Here is a 21,631-nt window from a genome sequence, read left to right as displayed (position 1 = left end):
ACGCTCGCACACACACATGAAACAAAAAGGAATATGTAAGTAAAGAGATACTACTTGAAGTATTGATATTTATTTTAAAATATGTATATCAATAGAAAACACATACATAACAAGCGGAAGACCGTGGCCGATCAGTCAGAGGTTTCCAGGCCTATAACATCGTTGTTTCAGTTTTTCTCTCGTGATCCCTGATCGATCCAACTAGCAATTTTTCTCATAAATATATAAGGCGATACTCATATAAGGAACTAAAGCGCTGATCGCTTTTTCTTCTACTAGTCTCTGGCACTGCGTCCTAAAACATCACGTTGCTTCGGTTCGTTGCGTCTCAGCGATTTGTTAACTAATTAATTGATGACGCTGTTAGGCGTTTTTTCTCTGTGGTCGGCAATGTACCTGACAACTTCCTTAAAGCTATATCTAAAAACCATTTTCATTCGTGTGTCACACTATGAACACAATTATGGCAAAAAATAAATTGACGATTTATTCTGATACATTCCTGAAGAAAATAAAAACAGCTACGTGCACACAATCGAAATTCGTTAAAGCAGTTGACACTTTCGAACGTGAGTTAGACCGATGAAAACGAATGACATCAAGGCGAGATTCCCTTGTACCTTCAGCTGCCTCTGCCACAACTACAAACTACTCGATAGCTGCCAATCTTTATATTTATATTTCTATAAATATTGGAGCTAAAGTATTCTCTCAGTCCGACACAGTAAAAATGACACTTCAATTATAGTTTGCTATCACAAAAGTTTGACGATATTCTGTAGATTGTCTCACTAATTCGTGCGATCGAAAATAGATGAAATATTTCCTTCTGCTTCCGCGTTCATCATTAATCTTTCTCTCTTTACTTAACATAATTTTTAAAAAATCGATTTTAAATAATATTCAGATTGCACAATTTTTGATTTGGAAGAAAGTATACTATAAAACCTAAAATAGTAATTCTGAAACTTTAAGAAAATACTAAAATATGACAACATGTGTCGTTTAACGGTGTTGTTCTATCCTTATTGCCGTCGCGATTATTTCATCATCAATACAATGAAGCGCGAGACATTTTAATGCGATTCATATTGTAAATCCATATTATAAAACCATTATAGTAATAAGACGCATTTGGTATGTTATCTTTATAAAATTACTTTCTGTTTCAATCAATCCTGTTCGGTAACAGACAGGTTTGATAAAATATCCGCAGTTGTCGAGGGTGTATCCCTCGTTTCACTGAGGCGGCGCATTATGTTTCTGAAAAGAAACAAATTCAGAATTATTAAATATATTATTACGCAAATCATACGAAAAATAAGTAAATGAAAAAAACTGACAGCAATTTATTCTGTAAAATTATGGATTTGTTGATATTAAAATTAAACATAAAGTTTAAATGTGATAGATAATTAGAATAAAATTTTATTAATAATATATTTCATAGTTAGAGGGAATAATTTTATATAAATGATTGTCTGTCAGTCTTTTCACTGATTAGTTAGCGGATACCTTTTCTGTTCTCCAAGTCTGCTGTTCCCTTCACCGAGCTCCACATCTGTCATCTTATTCGTGTACGACTTCTGTTTATCAAACTGTGGCAAATCCAGATTACCGTTGTGATGATATCCGTTCTCGCACCTACTCAGGTAACCGTCCAGCAATGGCGATCGACAAGTGTCGCGCGGCGACAGATAGTCAGCATTGCTCGGCGACAGGATCTCCTCGTAGTACTCAACGCTCTTCGGCTCCAGATTGCCAACGGTGGAGCCAAACTTTCTCGGCAAGGTAGACGACGTGCTTCTACCGCAGTAAGAATCCGTCATACTTTCATTCAGCATCGATCTCGACAAGGGACTCTTATACGACCCGGTGAGATCGTTGTCCGCGATGATATCGGAGCTGTGATACTTGGCGCGAGAAGTGACGAGATCCAGCGTCGGTGATCTCACGTATCTCCTTAGGGAATCGTGCGAAGTAGATGGCACGCTGTTGCCGTAATGATCGAAGATGGATCTCGCCTCCGGACTATGATGACCGTACGACGAGGTGTTCAACGTGTCGCTATATCGCTCTCTATCCACCGGTGACTTTCTACAGGATACCTCATCGCCGTACAAATAGCTTTTATCCGATCTACAAAATACAAGCGATCGATAAGAAATTTCTTTGACTGAAAATTAGAAATCTTTAAATTTTAGAGTTTGATATTTTCCTCTATTTTGTCTTATACTTTTTTGAACAAATTGCATGGATTAGTAAATCAATATATTGTTTTAAAAAAATGAAGATATGTATGTACAAATTATGATATATTTAACAGCGGCAAATCAGGAAAATGTAAAGAAATGGAAAACAAAATAGTTTTAATTTACCTCGTCCGGGGAACTCCGTAATTGTACAATCTGCTGCGCTCCCTTTCTCTGGAACTGTTGAAGCTGAACCTCCTGGGTAGAGTCACGCTGCTTATTCCCGGTGGCGGTGCTGTCAAGGATGGTCTCTTCCGGTCGTTAAACCTCGAGTAGAAACTACGTCTTCGTATTCGGTCTATCACCGATTCCGAGCTGTCTCCGCGCATGAAGAGAGAATAAGAGGGTGACGTGGGAGAGTGCAACTGTGGCGAATGCAAATCACTACGATTGTGGTTCAAGTCTGCCGAACAGATTGACCAGGAATCAAAACTCTCTGGCTCCTCTGGCGAGAACATCTCGCTGGTGCAATCATCTAAGGTCGGCTCTTTAACTACCTCGCTGGTCTCTTTAGGAGGATTCATTGCAATTTCCTTTGATCTTTCATCAGCTATTGGTTTACCCGAATCGATGACTTTGTCGATGTTTTGTGAGGTAGAACAATCGTTTTGCAATTCTACATGATTTTCTATGATTTTCGCGCACTCGGTTACTTCCCGCTTCAGCTCGGCGACATCCTTTGCTCGTAATGGCTTGTCGATGATGATCTTGTTACCAGTGATATTGGCGTGGTGCGTCATCTTGGACAGACAATCCATCAGCTTGTCGGAACTGCTCTCCACCGCAGGAGCGTCCGTCTTAGGTGATCCGATAGATACAGCGGAATTTGCCTTGGGTGATTCGGACTTGGGCGACTCTCTTTTGGGCGTCGCGTGTCTAAACGTGTGTTGCGGAATCTTGGACAGATCAAGTTTCAAACTTGCTCTGTTCGCCCGATGTTGTTCTGGTGGTTTAGCCTGATTGATATTAAAATTCGAAGCGTTCTGAGTTATGGAAGCCGCAGAAGTTGCTAATATCGAGTTTGAAACATTTTGCACTACAGAACTCGCGCAATTTTGAGGACTCGAAGTATTCTGTAGGGCAGAAGCCGTTTGCGAGAGATTCGCAGCTGATACATTTGCATTCGAACTATTCAGTACAGCATCAGGTTTAGGCATTGTAATTGTGTTTTGCACGGAAGGTTCAGCAGCATCGCTGGATTTCGCGGATGATATCTCTTGAACATTCGGCTGTGTTTGCTTCAAATGCGATGATCTCGTGGCAGTTTGATTGTCGACATTATTTCCTTTAACTGAATTTTGCGCCGTGCCAGTCGGGCCTTCGGGACTCTTCTCCTTCCTCGTCGTCACGATTTTCTTTTTCATTAACGGTCTCGACTTCTCTTTTTCCTCAGACTTGCTCTCGGAACTGTCGGATGATTTTTTCACAACTTTCTTCACGACACGTACTATTCTTTTCTTCTTAGCACCGTTGATTTCTTCTTTATCCGTTTCTTCCTTCGGTATCACCGGTTTCTTAATCTTCTTATCAACATCCGCGCCCTTGTCGATTCTCGTGACAGATCCGTTTTTGTCCAGAGAACTTATATTCTTCTTGGTCTTTACCAATTTCTTGTCCTCGTTATTAGCAATAGATTCCGCTTGCTTGTTGTCCACGACTTTTTGCAGAGATTCGGAATCATCCGATGATTTTCTCAGCGACTCCGTTTTCTCCTGCTTCGCTTTGTCCGCGAATGACGAGTCCGATTTCTCTGGCGCTCTCTTGAATTCTCTCGATTGCCTCTCCATGGGTTTCCTCTCCTTAACGATTAACTCTCTCTCCTTCGATTTCTCTTTAGGCGGCGATTTCTTACTCTCCGGCACCTTCTTCACCGACTTATTATCGGTTCTAGTGAATTTCGTTGGAATTTTGCTTGTCGCGGCCGCATCTTCCTCCAAAGGGGACTCCATCGATTTTGCGCATTTCGGAGGACTCCGCTTCAGCTTGCTCATGATCGCGTTCTGCGACCGACCGTTCGCGTTTTGCTTCGTGTCTGCGTTTGTCTTGAACAATCCCAGCACCGACGTCACCTTTGCCTTCGCTGATGGTGAACTCTTGGTACTCTTGTTGAGTGACAGATCCTCCACGCTCAGCGTTCTCTTCACCTCGGTCAAAGTTGATTCCACAGTCGGACACTCGACGGGTGGCGCCGAGCACTCGCGTGCTCCACGTTCCTTTCGATCGCCCGGAACATTGCCGTTCATTGTCGGCTTCGCAATTGTGCTCGTCGACTCATCATTCGAGCGCAGCCTCTCCAGCTTCTTCTCCAACGAATGCAGAAAACTGCTTTTCGAGCTTTGTCGCACGATCTTCGTCTTCTCCTTTTCCTCGCTCTTAGACTTGTCCTCTGTCGGGGAGCCGGTGGTACTGTCCAGCTTGTCCTTCTGCAACGCGTTTATCTCATTCTTCTGCTCCTTACAAATCTTCTCGTCCTTCGCAGTGTCTTCCTTGCGCTCTTTGCTCTCGCTCTTTCGTCTCATGAACCGCGACTTTCGACGCTCGTTCTCCGCCGCTTTCTGCGCTTCCTTCTCCTTCACATACTGGCTCTCCTCTCGCGGCGTGTCAAAGAAATCTGGCCGCAAAAAGCGCGAGATGCGATGTTGTTTCGGCTTCTGACTTTTGTTGTTGTCCTTTGCCTTAATCTCTTTGCTGCTGCTGCCACTTCTGAAGAACTTGCTCAGAATCGACCGCTCTTGATTTGCGCCTCCAGCCGATGCATCCTGTGCGCCAGCGAAGGACTTTCTGCGATCCGTGCTCGCACTTGGCTCCCTAGTCAATGACCCCGAGCGTAGTCTCAGACTTGGAATGCAACTGCGTCTTTTGGACGTGACAGAGTTGGCCAACGACGGATCGCTAGTGATCAGCGCCTCCTTGTCGCATTTATCTGTGTCCTTATAATTGCAGCTCAAATTCGGATTGAACCGCTGCGGCGTCAGGTTTTTCAACTTAGACTCCTTGATCAGATTCTCCGCCGCCAATAGTCGATTCTCGAAGCTCTTGGAGATGTCGGCCTTGCAGACCGACTTACCGTAGTCGCCCAGATTTGACGAGGACTCCGTAGGTGACGTCTCGCAAGATCTAGCTGATACGCTCGAGGTGGTGGCAGTCGTGTCCATCAGATTGGTTTTCGAGTTGCAGATAGATATCGATGTACCTTCCGACATGGAGCCGTTCTCCGTGATATTATTGTCCATATCTTCTTTGCAGTCTCCCGAATACATGTCCAGATCGCCTGGTTCCTCCTGGATCTTGTCCGTTCTGTAACCGTGGAAGTTCTCTCGTCTCGCGTTGCCGACGTTCGATCTAGTCGACTCCTTGTACTTTCGACCAAGTGTCATTATGTGCCTGGGCAGGGGTGGAAGCAGCCTGTCGTCGTCGTCATCGTCAAACAAGCTGATACTTCTTCGCGGCGAGTGTCGTTCTGATCTGTCGTACTTGGATGGCTCCAGCAGGCTGGTAGCTCTCCTGATTCCTCGATCGAGCGATCTGTCTCTGTACTCGGTCTGATCGGAAGTCGCAGACGTGGAGTGTCGTTTCGCGACCTCGCTCGAACCTATCAGGCTGAGCGTCTCGCGCGTTGGCGATGGTTGATGATGCCTGTTGCTGTCGCGCGGTACGGATGGCGAACGCGGTATCGGTTGTCGCGTTTGCTCGATAAACTGCCTGCTCAATCTGCGTGCCAGGCTCGGAGTGAAATTCTGCTCCAGCGATTCCTGCGCCTCCTTCCTAATTTGCCCTGTCGCCGTTTCCGCTTCCGCGTCTCCTTCGTGCACTTCTTCTACCTTATCTGAAAGCAATCGAGACAGAGTCTATGCACATTCCGCATGCGTGTGTGTCCGTGTTTTGCGTGTTCTGCGTGTGCGTGGACAGCAGCTGGATGTTGTTGCTGTTGTTGTTTTGCAGGATGCGTGCATAAGAATACTCCCATAATGTCGGTATTTATACACTCTCCTTTATTTCTGCATACATAAATCTTTCTTATAAAATCGGTCGAAAAATGTAATAAATAAAATCAAACGTTTCTCTTCCTGAAAGTTTTGTCGAATTTCGTCGAGTATCTCTTAAAAGGTTCCGTGCACAGTATGCGGCACAACTGCTGTAAGCACGCGCGTTGCGTCGATGTAAAATTTCAAGTTGCTGAAGCTCTCACTATTATACTTTGCCTGACATCGATGACTTAGAATAGTGGAAAATTTCTCGGACTAATCTTAAGGAGATCACACATAAACAATATAGCAGCTTGAAAGTATACACCGACGTTACCAGCAATATCGTGTAGACGTATTGCCTTTTTTTATATGTATATAAATATTAATACAGAAAATTATAGGTGTGTGTATACTCATTTAACAATAATCATGCAAGAGGTCATCTTACATACTCGGGGGAAACAATTATATAGACTTCAAGTAACAAATAATGATACAATCGGTAATAATATTAAAATTATTCGCGCGTCTCGTAAAATAAATATATATATGTATATCACTTGATACGCACTTAAATCACAATGTGTTAAATGAGTAGACTTAAGACAAGAAGTAATGCACAGTGTGTGGAGATAATATTAAATACAATATATATAAATATATATATATGTATATATATATGCATTATCAAAGCATGCGGAGACAATGTGAAGTAATAAAAACGCTGTTATTTAAACTCTTAAAAACACAACAAATATCAGCCATCTCAGACAAGGGTTAGCTTCCGCTTGCAAGTATACAATTTCTTTTTTCTTTTTCTCTCTCTCTCTCTCTCTCCAAATACTTCGCTAACAGTGCCACATAGAAAATTCTCTCTCGTATAACAAAATTATTCTTGTTTTTAAAACATGGCAACAAATAACTTATCTATCAACGAGTTTCGCGAGCGGGTTCGGTATGATTTATTCCGCTGCTTGCACAACTATTGCTGTATCACACAATTGTCATTCGCTAGAACGTTAGAACTTTCAAGCACAATTGGTTGGATTGCGTAAAACTATTGGTACATGCACCTCGTTAATCACATCATCGTTTCAATACGCATTAAATGTGCACTGCATATAGTACCTTTTTACTTTCTCATTAATTAATTTTTATATTACTTTATGTAAATATATATTTACACAGGTGTGTACACTCGAGAATAAATCATACCAAAGGTAACCCGAAGCTCATAGGTACTCGCGAACAGGATGTCTGGATATCATCCAAAACGCACGTAACAAAAGTGTTAGAAGTGTATACTGTTTCCGAGCATCGCACGTTGCGTACAACTAAATCGTCGTAATACGAGAATGCGAATGTCCAAATGTCTTCCCATCGTGATGGAAATTGTACTGTTTTGTCCCGGGCGCATCGCTGCGATCATGGACTTTATGCGGTAACATCAGGTAGGTTGACGAAGTACACAAGCTCGAGAAAGACTGAACGGCGAAAGATTTCTTTTTTTTTTGTTTCTCGGTATAATGAGACTGCGTGTGACTTCTTTGGCGTCACATTCACTTTGAACTAGGCATATAGATATTAGTACCTAACTTGGTTTGTCTACTGGGGATTACCGTCAGCCCGCCTACGTAGAGTCACTCGCACGGTCGCTGCAACAACCGTCAATAAAACCGTCAATCAACGTATGACAAAACGACTGTGAATTTTTCTAGAGTACATATTTTCGATAATTGTTTGCTAACTTACTGGCCGAATGCGATGCCATCGAAATCTCAATATATAACAGGGTCTTCTTTACATTTTTGTATCAATTTTATTTACATAATTTAAGAAACAGTTATATTGCTTTTCTCATCTTTCTCCCTTAATCATGTATGCCTCTATTTTTGTTATATCTTTAGGAACAAAATGAAATGTATATAATATAAAATATAAGACTACTTTAGTACATTTTTGATAGAATTTTTTCATTAGTACATAAAAAGATTTAGAAGCCCCTGTCGTTACGTGAATCAAATCAATTATGCCGAAAATTTTTTATTTCTGATTCGAAAGTGCTAACAAACAATTATTTTAATTACTGATTGAAGAGTCGACGATAGACGTAAAATTAATGCATGAATTTGAATTAAATATGGATTTCTATCTTGGATAATGGAACTAAGACTCTTGTTGTATATTGTATATATATGGATATGTGTGCAATCATGCTTCAAAATTTAGTGTACACTACGTAAATAAAAAAAGGAACTGCTACTACAATGTTATAATAATAGAAATCAACAGCAGCAGTGCATTGCAACAACTATGCATATTACGAGGTTCTATGTCAGGCAAAGTGAGCTTGCAATTTATACTATGTCTCTTTATTTTACTTAGGAACAAATTGTATATACTGTTATTTTATTAGCTATTTTAATGTTCAAACGTATGTCTATTTTGTATTAAAAATAATATTAATCCACAAACGTCGCATTACAAAAAAACTTCTAATTTTTATATTTGAATGACTAACAACTCATCAAAAGTGAGTTTAATTATAAAAAAAATTAATAAATAAAGATTAGGTAGGTAGGTTGTCTCAAAGGAACGGATCGTGCAAACATGCTTCTGAGAATGCAGGATCTAAAACAATAATTGTAAAAAATTTATTCTTTCTCCAATGATTTTTAAGTTGTATCTCATACATATAGAGTCTTTTACTTTTATTAAAAATTAATATTATATTTACTAGCGCCAGTAATTAATTATTTTAAAAAACTTCGCATTTCGCATAGTTTCATTTAATTGATACAAATTGAGAATATCCGAGTTTATAAAATCTGGACTAAAAAAAAATATCTGCTCCAAATACATACCCATCTGTGCCAAACATGAACCGTATAATTAATCTAAAGTATGTTAGTACCAAAAAGTTGCAAAACATCGTCAGGCAAGAAATCAAAAAAATAACTTATTGGAAAGAAAGTAACAAGTAAAAAAAAGAGAAACAATAGGTAAAAATAAACAAAAAGGTGTGCTCTGTCTATCAACGACTCGACAACAGCTAGGTACTAGGAGATGCATACTGAATACCATCCAGCATTTTCTCACAAGGCTAATAATTTTAACCAGTGACAAAATAGCATGATGACCACGATTTAACAGAAGCTCCTTTGCAACTATCTTATATATTTCCAATCAACATTATTTGCAATGATATAAGAATATGTCAAAATAAAAGATAGATTAAATTACCGATAAAAGGTCGTGGAAACTTGAGCTTCTGCGAAGACGCGAGTCAACATTCTACGACATTAAATATTCGTGTATACAATTTGCAGTGGACCTTGATCGATAACGATCGCAGATCACTTTCAAACGCGGTAGAGATCCTCTGGTTTGTTTTTAAACAACCAACTTTATTACCAAACTTTATCACATACGTGTACGGATTTACTCTACGATCTCTCGTGCAAGGTGCCACGGTAAACTGTAGAATGGCCGTACTGCACTCTCTTACCTCTTGGCAATGTGTTGCTCCCGATTTCAAAGACGCTGTCTCTGGACGGGGTACTGTACGATCCGGGGCTATTCGGAGTTCCAGGATTGGAAGTGCTGGCGGAGTCTCTCTTCGAAAATACGTCCGCGTCGCGGCTTAGAGAATGTTTGAATTGCGATTCCGAGAGTCGCCTGTACGCACAAAGGAAGGCAAGATATATATATATACTCATGTATGCAGGTACATTAACTATATGTTTGATGCGGGTATGTGCTTGAAACATATGATAAAAGGAAGAGAGCGAGAGAAAGAAAGATATTCACATTCAATATGGAATCTCCGGCGACAAAAGAGGGAGTGCAAAATAAGTCTATGAAGGCGAAATCAGTACTGGCAAGAGAGATGTTGGCAAGAAGCAAAGGGTGTCAGCCTATGCGGATTGATCGCAAGTATTTCGGGCTTGTTTAGAGTTTCACAACGTGTACACTACTCTCATGTGTCTGATGTGGCACATCGTGGTTAATGTGGGCGAAATTAGGTTGACACAAAACATGTACACGTAAATATATATACATATATATATATATATATATATATATATATAGAGAGAGAGAGAGAGAGAGAGACAGATATGCAGTCTAGTTTTTAACCTGCGTCGTAGCGTGTGTCCAACTGCAATTTCTGTATTCTTTTGTTTTACTAAACGGCCGCGCGTGTGACGGTTCCTACTACTTGTATCTCGGCTAACAGGCGCGTACACTACGTATTATTATAATTTCTTTCTGAACAATTGGACTCACGTAGTCACGATCCGTGTTTCAACATAGCTCTCGTAGCTTGCACAAACAAGCACAAAACCATCATCCATCACCAGTTACAGTTAAAGACTCTTAAATAACAGATCAGTCATTAATAGATATGTTGCGGAGATCTCAGCATTAACTCTCGCTTTTTAATGCATCTGTTAATTCCAAGTGGAAGTAAATCAGGATATTTTTACGAGCGAACGAGGATGAATATCCGCATATTCACCTGGACAGTGGCTTGTTAAGACCCCAGAATGCTTGCGACGGCTGAGAGCCGAGTCTGCTGAACAATCTACTGCTTGGGAAACCGCTGGATCGATTGTCGTCAACATTGAGCCGCTGCGTCAGGCTTCGTACTCGCGACAACAATGTCGAGAACAGGTTCTCGGCTGTCAGTAATTCGAAGCCATCGTCGTCATCGTCCTCGCCGGACGATAAGCTGTCAGCGTGCTCGGACGACTGTCTGGATGGCCGCGAACTTCTCAACCGATGCATGTGCCTTTGCAACAGATCGTCGCTATCAGAAAAAAGATTGCGATTTAGAAGATAGATCTACTTCAAATTTGGATCGTCTATGCGAAGCGTGCGAGCAGGCGAAAAATTGTGTTACCTACCCATGCAACGAAGAGAAGGGTGACTCGTCCTCGCTAGCGTCCGATAAAAGGGAGCTCATTCTTCTCGGTCTACCAAAGCGCGACCTCGGCGGATTCGTGCTGGTCGGTGTGCTGGTTTTGCTTTCCGGCTCCAAACTACCAGATCTGGGTGTAACATAACCGCCACCTTCCACCGCGATAGGAATAATATATTCTCTGGGACTTTTCCTGATCGGTTCCGGTCCGACGGTCGAGCCCAGAGCGCTGTCCGTGTCGGAATCAGCGGTGGATTGACGAGACAGGGAGCCCGATCGCTGTGACATTGTTCTCTGAGACATCGGCGGTTTAGACGGCGGAGTAGGCGAGTGTTGGATTTGCTCGGCTCCCGTTTCCACCTACGAGTTTTGCGAGAGAAACATTCGGTTTGTTAATTAAGAATTACAACAGCCAAAAGTGTTAGAGGAATAAATGGATTCTTTATACCTGAATGGGTATAATTCTCTCTCGCGGTGCAGCCTTAGATCTGCCTTCCGGTTCCAAGCTTGAACTCCTGTTTGCATGAGGCATCGCAGCGGCAACCGGAAACGCTACCTCCGATCTCTGTGTACGCAGTTTCTGCGGCTGAAAAGCATCGATCTTAGCTTCTACCTCGGACTTAAATGCTATGGTTTCTGGTGGTTTCACTCCGGACAACGTTATTTCCGCTTTGCTCGTTTTTCGTCTAGGCAACGTTGCGCTCTTTAACGTTATTTCCATTTTACTGGACATCTTAGGTTCCTCCGATTGCGAATTTTCGGTACCAGCTGTGTCGGGTGTGCTAGTTATCTATTAAAAAAAAAATAAAGGAGACGGAAACAAACCAAATGCAAACCGAACGTGTGGTTAATCGATGGGGAGTACGCTATATAATTTATTTTTCTACTCACACTTGCTTCCGGTGCCGCTGACTTGCCGTCAGAGGCGAATTTCGTCTCGATCGGCGTCGAGACCGACACCGTGGCCGACCGTACGTCATTCGGTGCGACTTGTATCTTCAATCCAAGCTTTTTCGGATCCGGAGTCTGAGGTGAGGTCGGTGGTGAGCCATTCAGTTTCTTCTGCACCGGAGGTTTACCGATCGCACCGCTGATGATATCGACAGCACGTTTCTTCGCCTCATCTCGCTTATCCGGTTTCTCCTCGGCAGCTGCAACCTCTTGATCTCCAGTAGTCGGTTTCTGTTCATCCTTTTCGGTTTTCTTATCAGTTGGCACATCGATGATAACTTTGGACGCATTGGCTTTCGAGGGTGGTGGCGTGGTTATCGATGAGAGACTGGCCTTTCGTTCGAAGGCTCGCTTTGCACCTCCCACATTCACACCGGGAATAAATATCTTTTTAGGTTTCTCGCTCTCCGTGGTGGAAGCCAGTTGATTAAACTTCTCGGCAGTCTCGAATATCTTCGAACGTCGTCTCTCGACAGGTTTGGCAGGCGCGCTTGCCACTTCATTCGACAGCTCGGAATCCAACGAGAGCGCCTTCTCTCTCAGCTTCTTGAAGTCGCTCTCCGTTGGTTCCATTTGCTGCATATCTTGCGATAAGTACGCCTCGTTTCTAACACTCGCGTCATGTTCATTTGGCACTTTTGATTCGGAAGCTTCTGACTTTTTGCTAGACGCTGTCTCATTCGTTGTTTTGTTTGGACTCTCTGAAGCAGCACCTACGTTATCGTATAAACTTTGGCTAGGAGATTTAATGTACTTTTGTTGAGACTTGTCTTCTTTGTTGCTGGCCTTTTCATGTAAATCCTGCGATTTCCCGTATTTACTGTAAATCTGTTGAACATTCTCAGTGGGCTCGCGCGAAGGCTCATGCTCGTTTACTAACGGAGTTTTGCTCCTTTCTTTACTTGGCGATCTTTCTTTTGATTCTTCAATCAGCTCTAAACAAGCTGCGGCACCTTCAACTTTATCAAAATCAACAGTCTTACTTATAGGAACAGTTACAATGGCTGCAGGCTCCACCTCCATCGCCTCCTCCGATATTGCATTTGGAATCGGAGCCGAATGATGTCTGAAACATTTCTCAATGTTAGATCTAACCGCGTTTACATCAAATCTTAGTATTAAAAAAATAATTTTGGAACAATTGTCTATTATCTACCTTGACGAAGATCTGTATGCTCTAGGTTCTCTCTCGTCTGATCTCTCTTTTCTTCTGGACTTGTCTTTCCTCTTTACGTACGCTGCAGCAGTCTCATCCATCGATGGCGTTGTCTCCAGCTTTCTCTTGGCGTCGCCGGCCGCGGAAGACCTCGGTTCGTCCTCGAGTAATTCTCTTATCCTTCTGTCGGAGCTATTCTGATCAAGTTCCATCAAACTGCCGACCGAGTGGCACCTGGTGGGCACGAGAGTTTCGGAAGACATACTGTTCGTGACATCTCCGCCAGCCTGCTGATCGCCGACTAATAGTTTCTCAGCACTGGCTGACTGCGGCACCAATGACAGAAGCAAATCCAATCGGACAGGAGTCTGATCTGCTAGCTCCTCGGCTATATCGAGACAATTCTGCTCGTAACCTTCATTCACCCACCAATGAGTGCAGATTTTCTCAATATCAGCACGTCTGCGAGGACACACCGTGAGCATGTCCTTTATAAGCGGCGAGGCAGCTGAAACAAAAGATAGAATTGACGAGAACGCCACTTCAAAATGAAATTAACTCTACGATGTAATTATTAATTCCAATTTATTTTGTGTTTTTTGTTTTCTTTTTTAAAGCAAAACGCGCATCAATGCTGATGTACTCACGAGATGGCTTTTTGGGCTCAAAGTAATCGGACTGTGAGATCTGTTTGACTAGTCGTTTAAAGTTGGACCCGTCGAAAGGCATAGCACCGTAGACCAATGTGTACAGCAGAACGCCCAGACTCCAGCAGTCCACTTCCGGCCCGTGATACGGAGTTCCTTTCACTATCTCTGGACTCGCGTACAACGGGCTACCGCAGAACGTATTCAACAATCGTTGCTCGTCGAAGACATTCGACAGACCGAAATCAGCTATCTTGGCATTTCCGACTTGATCCAATAGAATATTCTCAAGCTTCAGGTCTCTGTGACAGATCTTGTGTTTGTGACAATAGAAAACGGCGGTTGCGATCTGTCGAAATATTCTCCGGGCTTCCTGTTCACTCAGGACCTTGCGTTCACTTAGGTAGTCGTATAGCTCGCCCCCTGCTGCGTATTCCATCACTAGCACCATTTTTTCTCTGTTTTCGAACACTGTAAAGTAATGATTGTTTCTCAAATATCTCTATGGTCTATGCGAAGTTGAAAGAAGACACACAAACAATTTTATCAGCATTAATTGATACAAGCTATCATTTAATCAATATTTTTTCTTATAAGCCAGTTTGGAACAACGTTATGTAGATAACGAAAAAGAGTTTTATTGATTAAGATTTGCTAGTTTACTAAAAAACGTGATGTAGTTTATTTTTATTTGTGTCTCATGCAAATTATTAAATCACAAATTTTACCCTCGTAAATGTGAATGATGTTCGGGTGTTGAACGCTCGACATAATTTGTATTTCCCTTCGTATTCTGATCAGATCCGCTTCCGTTTCTATTTTGCATTTTTTGATTGTTTTTATCGCCACCTCCTGACCAGTTTCCTTGTTTATTCCTAATTGCACTTTACCGTAGGTACCTTGTCCTAATTTCTTTATGATGTCGAATCTGAAAGACAAAAAATCCTGATAAAAAATTAAATTGCGAAAAATTTAACAAATGCAAGTTAGCAATTTAATTGCAAATTGGAACAATTTTATTGGAGCCAATTGGACTGGGATTTATCTGCTTTTCTCACTGAAGCCACATAAAATCTTTACAGACAGAAAAGCTGATTACACGATTCGATAAATCGACTACTATTGATTTACATACCTTTGTTTCAGTTTCCGCTTGTGATTATGAAGGCGTACGCCACCCGTGCTCTCCATCCCTCCCATTATATTATGTATACTTGCTTCTCCGACAACCATTTTGCCTACGTCTATCTAAAAGGAAAAAGAAATAAATGATAATTTCAAATATTACGATATAAAGAAGGGATATTCTTTTATATTATCATTAACGAGAATAATTCTGAATCTTTATCAGCCAAGCTCATAAATCGTACTTTGATATATATTACTTTATAATTTTTTTATTATTTTTTATTATTTTAGTATATTGTTAAAACTCATATATAAATGTTCGTAACACATTATTACTTTATTTAAAGCAATGATTTTTTTCAGAAAGATTGTTCTACTTCTCGTGCTCAAATTAAAAATTAAAAACGATTCTGGAATAAAATCCGTTTGATGTTTTCGACGATAACAATTTCATTTTAATTTCACTCTGCCAAGTTTCGAAACGCCGATGTTATTGCGGCACGATTTTTCTTTTTTTCTCTTCCTTTCTCTCTTTCTCTCTCGCTCTCTCTCTCACACACACACCTTTCTTCACTGCTCTTTTTTTAGTCACTTCCTGTCTCCCAGGCGGAACTGCCGGCGCGTACGTTCCTACTCTCTCGTAAACGAGGATGACAGCAGCAGAAAGTAGCTATAGCCATTCGAGCCTTACATTAGAAGATGAAGAAGGCGAGAACGAAAGGATTTGAGATGGAAGGAAGACAGAAAGAGAGAGAAGCAGAATGCGGCGAGTTTATTTCGGGCGTCGAGACGCCAGTGTACGCTGCCGACCCGTCGTCGGTAGATTTCTCCTCTGCATCGTCTTCTTGTCGTCCCTGTACGCACCAGAGACTCTTCGTCGCTAATTTCCTAAATTCTTCAAGTAAATTCTTCATGGAAACATCCAGCACTTTCGAGCTTCGTAAAATGTATCAGGCTTAGTAATCATCTTTTTAGTGTATCTTTTTAGTATTTTTAGTATATACTTTAGCTCGGAAACGGCTATTAATCTCATTCTCTAGCGATTAATGAGGCATGATTATTACCGGACAGTACAAACGACCGCGTGCCGCGCCAACTTCGGCCGAATCTCGTTGTCTCTTGCAAGAATTTTTCATTGCCGAAATAGCTAAGCGCCTCGTGGCGCATAAATTACGCCACGATTTCGTCAAAGCACGACAGCTCGTTCGGCGACAGAATAAATCACCAACACTAACGTACGTTGTGTCTCTAAAATGCTAGGATAAATCTTGCCAGACGTATCCATTGACCGATTCGTAGTCTATCTTTACTCCCCCGAAATATCGAGAGTCAGTTTTCATGTTGCTAGCAACTAAAGGTGATCACAAAATTGATCAAACTTCATCACAAGTTAAACTTTAAGAACTTTAAGACAAAATAATGAACTTCATTAATTATTTAATAAAATTCATTATTAAGCATGTATTTGAATTGATTAATAAAGTGAAATTAATCATTAATTTTATACAAATTTGGCGTTAAAGAAACGAGTAGTTTTTCCTAAAGAAACAGTCAACTCCGAGTCGAGCGAAGAATACATCCGCATGTTGATTCGAGTATTTCAGGGAGCTTGTATAATTGACGATATTGGCGTGCAGTGCATTCTATGCACCGACGTGGATCGTGTCTGGACGGCGCGGCGGCGTCGTTGCGCCTAGCCAAGGTCTGACCGAAAGAAAATAATTCTCCACTCGAACAGCCTCTTCTAAGCTCCCCTGGGACGACCCTGCGGCCCTCACCCGACACGACGATAGCCCGTCGCCCGGCTATTAATGCACCGCAATATGGATAACGGCTGACTTAAGTGCGGCGCCCGCGCTTAAGTTCAGGCGCCCCGACGCGGATGCGTCATCCCGACATGCGACTAACGACAACCGCCCTCCGAAAAGGTCCTGCCTGTGCTTTTTCCTGCATCAGTCACTCTTTATGAGATATTCGCGAAGAAGCAGAAATGCGATGCACCTCCGCTATCCATTCTTGTGACATGGCATTGCACCAAACAGCTCGAGCGAGATCTTTTGTACGCGCTGTTATTACTGTCAGATGCGCGAAATGAATACCAGAATTTTCTAGAGGAGTCCAAGGTTGGCCATTTGCCTTGGGAACGCGCACGTCACCGTTTCTGTCTCACTATTATTATACATATACGAATTTCTCGGCATATATTTATTTTGAGAGACTTCCACGTTATTGAGCACACGTGTCTATCACTTGAAGCATTTTATACGACCATCTTCGTTAAACTGTCATTTTAATGGCACGTCTCTCATTGCTCGTTTTTAAAATAACGCGCATCTCTCACCATCATTTATCTCTCATTTATCATTATCGCTATTACGTTAAATGATTCATGTCTTACGTCATGTATACGTTCCATTATCACCATTCTCGTGTTGAAAAGGTGTAATCTAAAAAATTCGATAGATCTCGTGTCTCATGAATTCGATGATGAAGAACATCACGTCGCTGTCCCCCGGCTTTTCTGGGACACCCGGTGAATGGGACACGAATATTGCGCTTTCAAACGATTCAAGGCGAACTTCTTTGTGGTTCGCGCATTGAGTGCGAGAGCGGGATGTGTTCCGGCGTAGACATAACGCGATGTCGTCTGCATATTTCAGAACTTGTTGCATTCACACCCGCGAGTAATTTCCTCCGTCGTATCTCCCAAGTCGGCCGAGCGTTCCCGCTCTCTGGTTGCCAGCGGCAACCAGAGACTCTGTCCAAACTTGCTCGTTAAAGTGAATCTCACGGAATTGTGGTGAAAACGAGCGGCAGACGGTGAACGATTTTATTTCCATCCTAAGCGAGAACCGCGTCGATGAGTTCTTGGGAAAGTGACCGTGGAAGATCGCATTCTGAGGAAACACTGCAGGTGGCGATGCCTTTTACGTAAACGAACGTTGTCACGTAGGCGGCCGTTTCATTCCGGATAACGCGCCGGTGGTCTCAAAAGAGAAATTACATTGCTGTGCTACATCCGCAAATTGCGACGGAAAAATGTTATTGACGTTTGCCGATAAAGCGAACTAGAGACCCTCGAATCAAAGCTAGATTAATCTGACTTGAAATCAGAAATAATACGGCTGTGCTGAGCGCAAAACTACAACTCCGTCAAAGTCTCTTCACGACAGTCTCAGAAAGAATAAAAAAGGATTGGAACAAAGCAAAGCCTTTGCTTTATCTTTTTTCCATTAATATCTATATACACAAATCAATGTGTTTTGATTCTTAATCTTGCACAAGATATGATAAAGATTTCTTCGAAGCAATTTTTCAAACGTCCTCGAAGCTGTTCAGCGGTGTTTTATAATTTAACATTGACGCTAATCCGATCATCCGTTTGAGGGGGTGTGCGCTCGACGACGGTCGTCCGATTAGCGGTGGCGAGTTATTTTTCGTGACATCGGCGTGTTCAGCAGATATAGACACGACGTGGCAATGATGATGATGATGATGACGCACACGAGAGTGTGGGACGAAGAACGGAAGAAGATCCTGTTTGGATGCTAAAGGTGAAAGTAATTATTTGCGTCCGTCAATTGGCAGCGGTGGATAACTCACGACGATGAGGCACACGTGCGCGTACGAAGTTGCCGCTCCGCTCTCGATACACTCTCGATCGGTTGGTTGGTTGGTCGGTCGGTCGGTCGGTCGGTCGCTTGTTCGCTCGCTTGCTTGCTGCGTTACGGTATTTTTAGCGGGCGCGTAGAACCGCGTAGGCAGGCGGCAGCCTCCGGCGGGAACCACGGAGAACTGACGTCCTAATGACTGCCATCTCTTCGTACGCGGTGATCTCATCATCGCTTTCTAATCATTTTCCCGTATCCAGGTCATTCCTCGTGGAAAAATTGACCATAAATCATCATCTTCCTCGCTATCTAGGACTCGCTTCGAGCAGTAACCGCAATGAGATGTTTCTACGGAAATATATTTGCGTTTTATCTACTCCTTACACTTTGAATGAAAGTGACTACTTTACATGTTTTAATTCCACTTCCTCCATTGCTGATAATAATTGAATTATCGCGGAATGTTCTCTACTTGCATCTATATGTTCCTTTTACACATGAGTGTGAACAACACGAGCCTGAGCATTGTTGTAATCAGCTGACGGCAAGACTTCTGAATGAGTGTATTTGCGCCATCCATTTATAAGGTCGTGTACATTCAATTATCGTGGAATTCTGATTCACGCGTGCCAGTATTCCTTCCAATAAAATTGTCGACTTCGTCGGGGATGACTAACGCTACGGATTTACCGTTCGATTAACACGGTCAATAGCACAATGCTTCTTCCACCTCCCCTTTCTCTCTTGGTCTCTCCGTCTTTCCGAGCGAAGGTCGGTCTCCCGAATGCGAAAATGTGACGTGTTTAAGGATGTACAACCGTGACATCACGGCGCGCGTCGATTGACGCTGTCGTGATTCACATGATATTATTAAGTGTCGTTATTCCTGCTGTTGCCATGTTCGGCCACTACGGAATTCGCCAAACGGCGGGATTTACAAGATGCAGCCACCGAGACACGCTACTCGTGCCGTACCCTCGCGAGTGTAACGGCAGATTTACTGAAACGCGCTGCAACGACGAGCAAGAGGTCCTGTTGCTATACTTTCTCGCAACCTAAAACGAAATAAATACATCCAGTCTCAAGAAGAAACAAATAAGAAGAGACGTGCGGAAAGAGACTGCAATCAAGCTAAAGAGACTCAAGATGAGAAGTTTTCACATAGTCAACGACAAGATGATCGAGATACGTTCCATACAAGGAATCTCTATAACGAAGAATCGATTATTGTTGATCAGTCAAATTTATTATAACTTTAAATTGTAGTTTTTAAGAAATTGTTTGGTAGAGTTATCCTTGGCACGCTAAAGATCGGTTTGGATTGCTGATAAACGTGTTTGGTGGCCGATTTTCCAAGTTTCCTCGGTCATCATGCCTGAATCCGCGTACACGTGTGACCCGGTAGCAGCGGACACCCCATATATCACGCACGTAAGAAACGTCAGACACCCCCGTGGCTTTCGCGAGGTGCGCGAGAGCGGAGGAACCACTTAAAGAATCTGCCTGTCAATTAGGTCAAATGAAACTTGCATCTGTGTGTATATACATGTGCGTGTGTGTCGACATGTGCGGCAATATTCGCACATACACGCATATATATGTGTGTGCCGCACGGTATGTAGGTTCCTGCCGACGAAAATAGCGTCCTGATACCTCGCAAGAATCCTTTCCGATAAGCGTCTGTTAACGGCCAGCGGAAAGTTCGTGCGTTTTCCAACTTGTGATTACGCACATGGTGTGTGTGTGTGCACGATAAATACGTATTTCTGTATACATATTCGTGAATGTCTCCCGACAATGGTGAACGCGCTCCTCTTTTATCGTTGGGTAATCGTGCGACGCCCACGATAGCGAGAGATCGAGAACTCTTGCGAGAGTGTACGAGCGATCAACAATGTATTACATGAAATAATATTTATCGATGTTCCTTAATTGTTGATGGAACTGTCAATAATTTTACGTGACGCACGCATGTAAGATACATCAAGAGTGGTATATATATAATTTTGATATATATTATTTAAATATATTATTTAAATTCATTATTGTAAAAGAAGCGACGTTGTAGTCTATTCCTTCAAGATTCATGCTCCTATGCTTTCTATGTTTTTACACGAGCCTTATTTACATATCCTGAATTAAGGAAGATAAAAAAGAGAAAGTATAAGACAACAGAAATTGCCTTGACAGCTCCGTAGCTGTTCTGCGCCGCGGAATTCTGCCTTGAAGAGAAATTCTTCGATCGTTCTTAATTTTCCTTGTTTACTCCGACGACTTCTAATAATTTCGACTTGACACATGTAGCGTAATCATCGCAAATTCTTTCTAGCAACATCCCGAGGATGTCATTCCGTCTGGATCTTTCACTCCCCTTTTCTCCCAAATTCCTCGAGCGCAACGAACAATAATCCATCGTGGACATCGTCGCCTACGGCGACGACGGAAGGCTCTGAATGGGAATCACCGAAGAAGACGCGCACGTACGCACACACGGTCGCGCCGACCGCGGCGGCGACAGACCGGCTAAAAATAGCAGGAATTTGTACCTTACGGTGTGAACTCTGGAGCGCGGATTATCTTCTTGCTCTTTTCCTCTTTTCCCGTTCGTCCGTCCGTTCGTCCTCGCGGTCCCGAGGAAGTACTGTTCACCAGAGATCGTGACCGCACCGTAATTTCTTACACACTCCGGAGCGAACCTGCAGTTCGTCGCCTGTGCCGGTCACACGGCGACGTTCTTCGTGTTTTCCTGGACGATCGCGGCGCGCACGGCACGTTTCCACTTCATTTTGTCGAGCACCGTCCGTGGGACGACGACACGGCGCACACCTCAAACGCTGCCATCGTCTTTATTTACTAATTTTGGATGTGAACGCCGGGAACGAGCGAACGCTCAGACCGCCTCGATGCTGGCGCTGCACTACCAATGTTCACCAGCAGTACTAACGTGGGGATCGCATAGCGCCACCAATCAAGAGCGAACCACACGACGAATACACA

General features: G+C 42.7%; 1 protein-coding gene across 5 annotated transcripts; it reads right to left on the bottom strand.

Annotated features, from left to right (window-relative positions):
* Positions 1 to 54: 54 nt before the first annotated feature.
* LOC105281092 (microtubule-associated protein futsch) lies at positions 55 to 21,570 on the bottom strand. Of its 5 annotated transcripts, none has more exons than XM_011342071.3 (14): positions 21,181 to 21,570; positions 15,031 to 15,143; positions 14,624 to 14,823; positions 13,896 to 14,366; positions 13,249 to 13,756; positions 12,033 to 13,158; positions 11,590 to 11,931; positions 11,128 to 11,501; positions 10,740 to 11,030; positions 10,508 to 10,543; positions 9,729 to 9,898; positions 2,379 to 6,078; positions 1,516 to 2,139; positions 55 to 1,263 (listed from the first exon to the last, which is right to left on the bottom strand). In XM_011342071.3, the coding sequence occupies exons 2-14, from the start codon at positions 15,126 to 15,128 to the stop codon at positions 1,173 to 1,175; spliced, it is 8,031 nt and encodes a 2,676-aa protein (XP_011340373.1). In that variant the 5' UTR covers positions 15,129 to 15,143; positions 21,181 to 21,570; the 3' UTR covers positions 55 to 1,172. The 5 variants fall into 5 exon arrangements, with proteins under 5 accessions (XP_011340373.1, XP_011340376.1, XP_011340378.1 ...); XM_011342074.3 differs by having other exon boundaries at positions 10,740 to 11,012; XM_011342076.3 differs by having other exon boundaries at positions 11,590 to 11,727.
* Positions 21,571 to 21,631: the final 61 nt, after the last annotated feature.

The sequence above is a fragment of the Ooceraea biroi genome, chromosome 5 (genome assembly GCF_003672135.1).
Source record: "Ooceraea biroi isolate clonal line C1 chromosome 5, Obir_v5.4, whole genome shotgun sequence".
NCBI lineage: Eukaryota > Metazoa > Arthropoda > Insecta > Hymenoptera > Formicidae > Ooceraea > Ooceraea biroi.
Note: the sequence above shows the minus strand (reverse complement) of the source record. Positions and strands in the feature narration are given on the sequence as shown.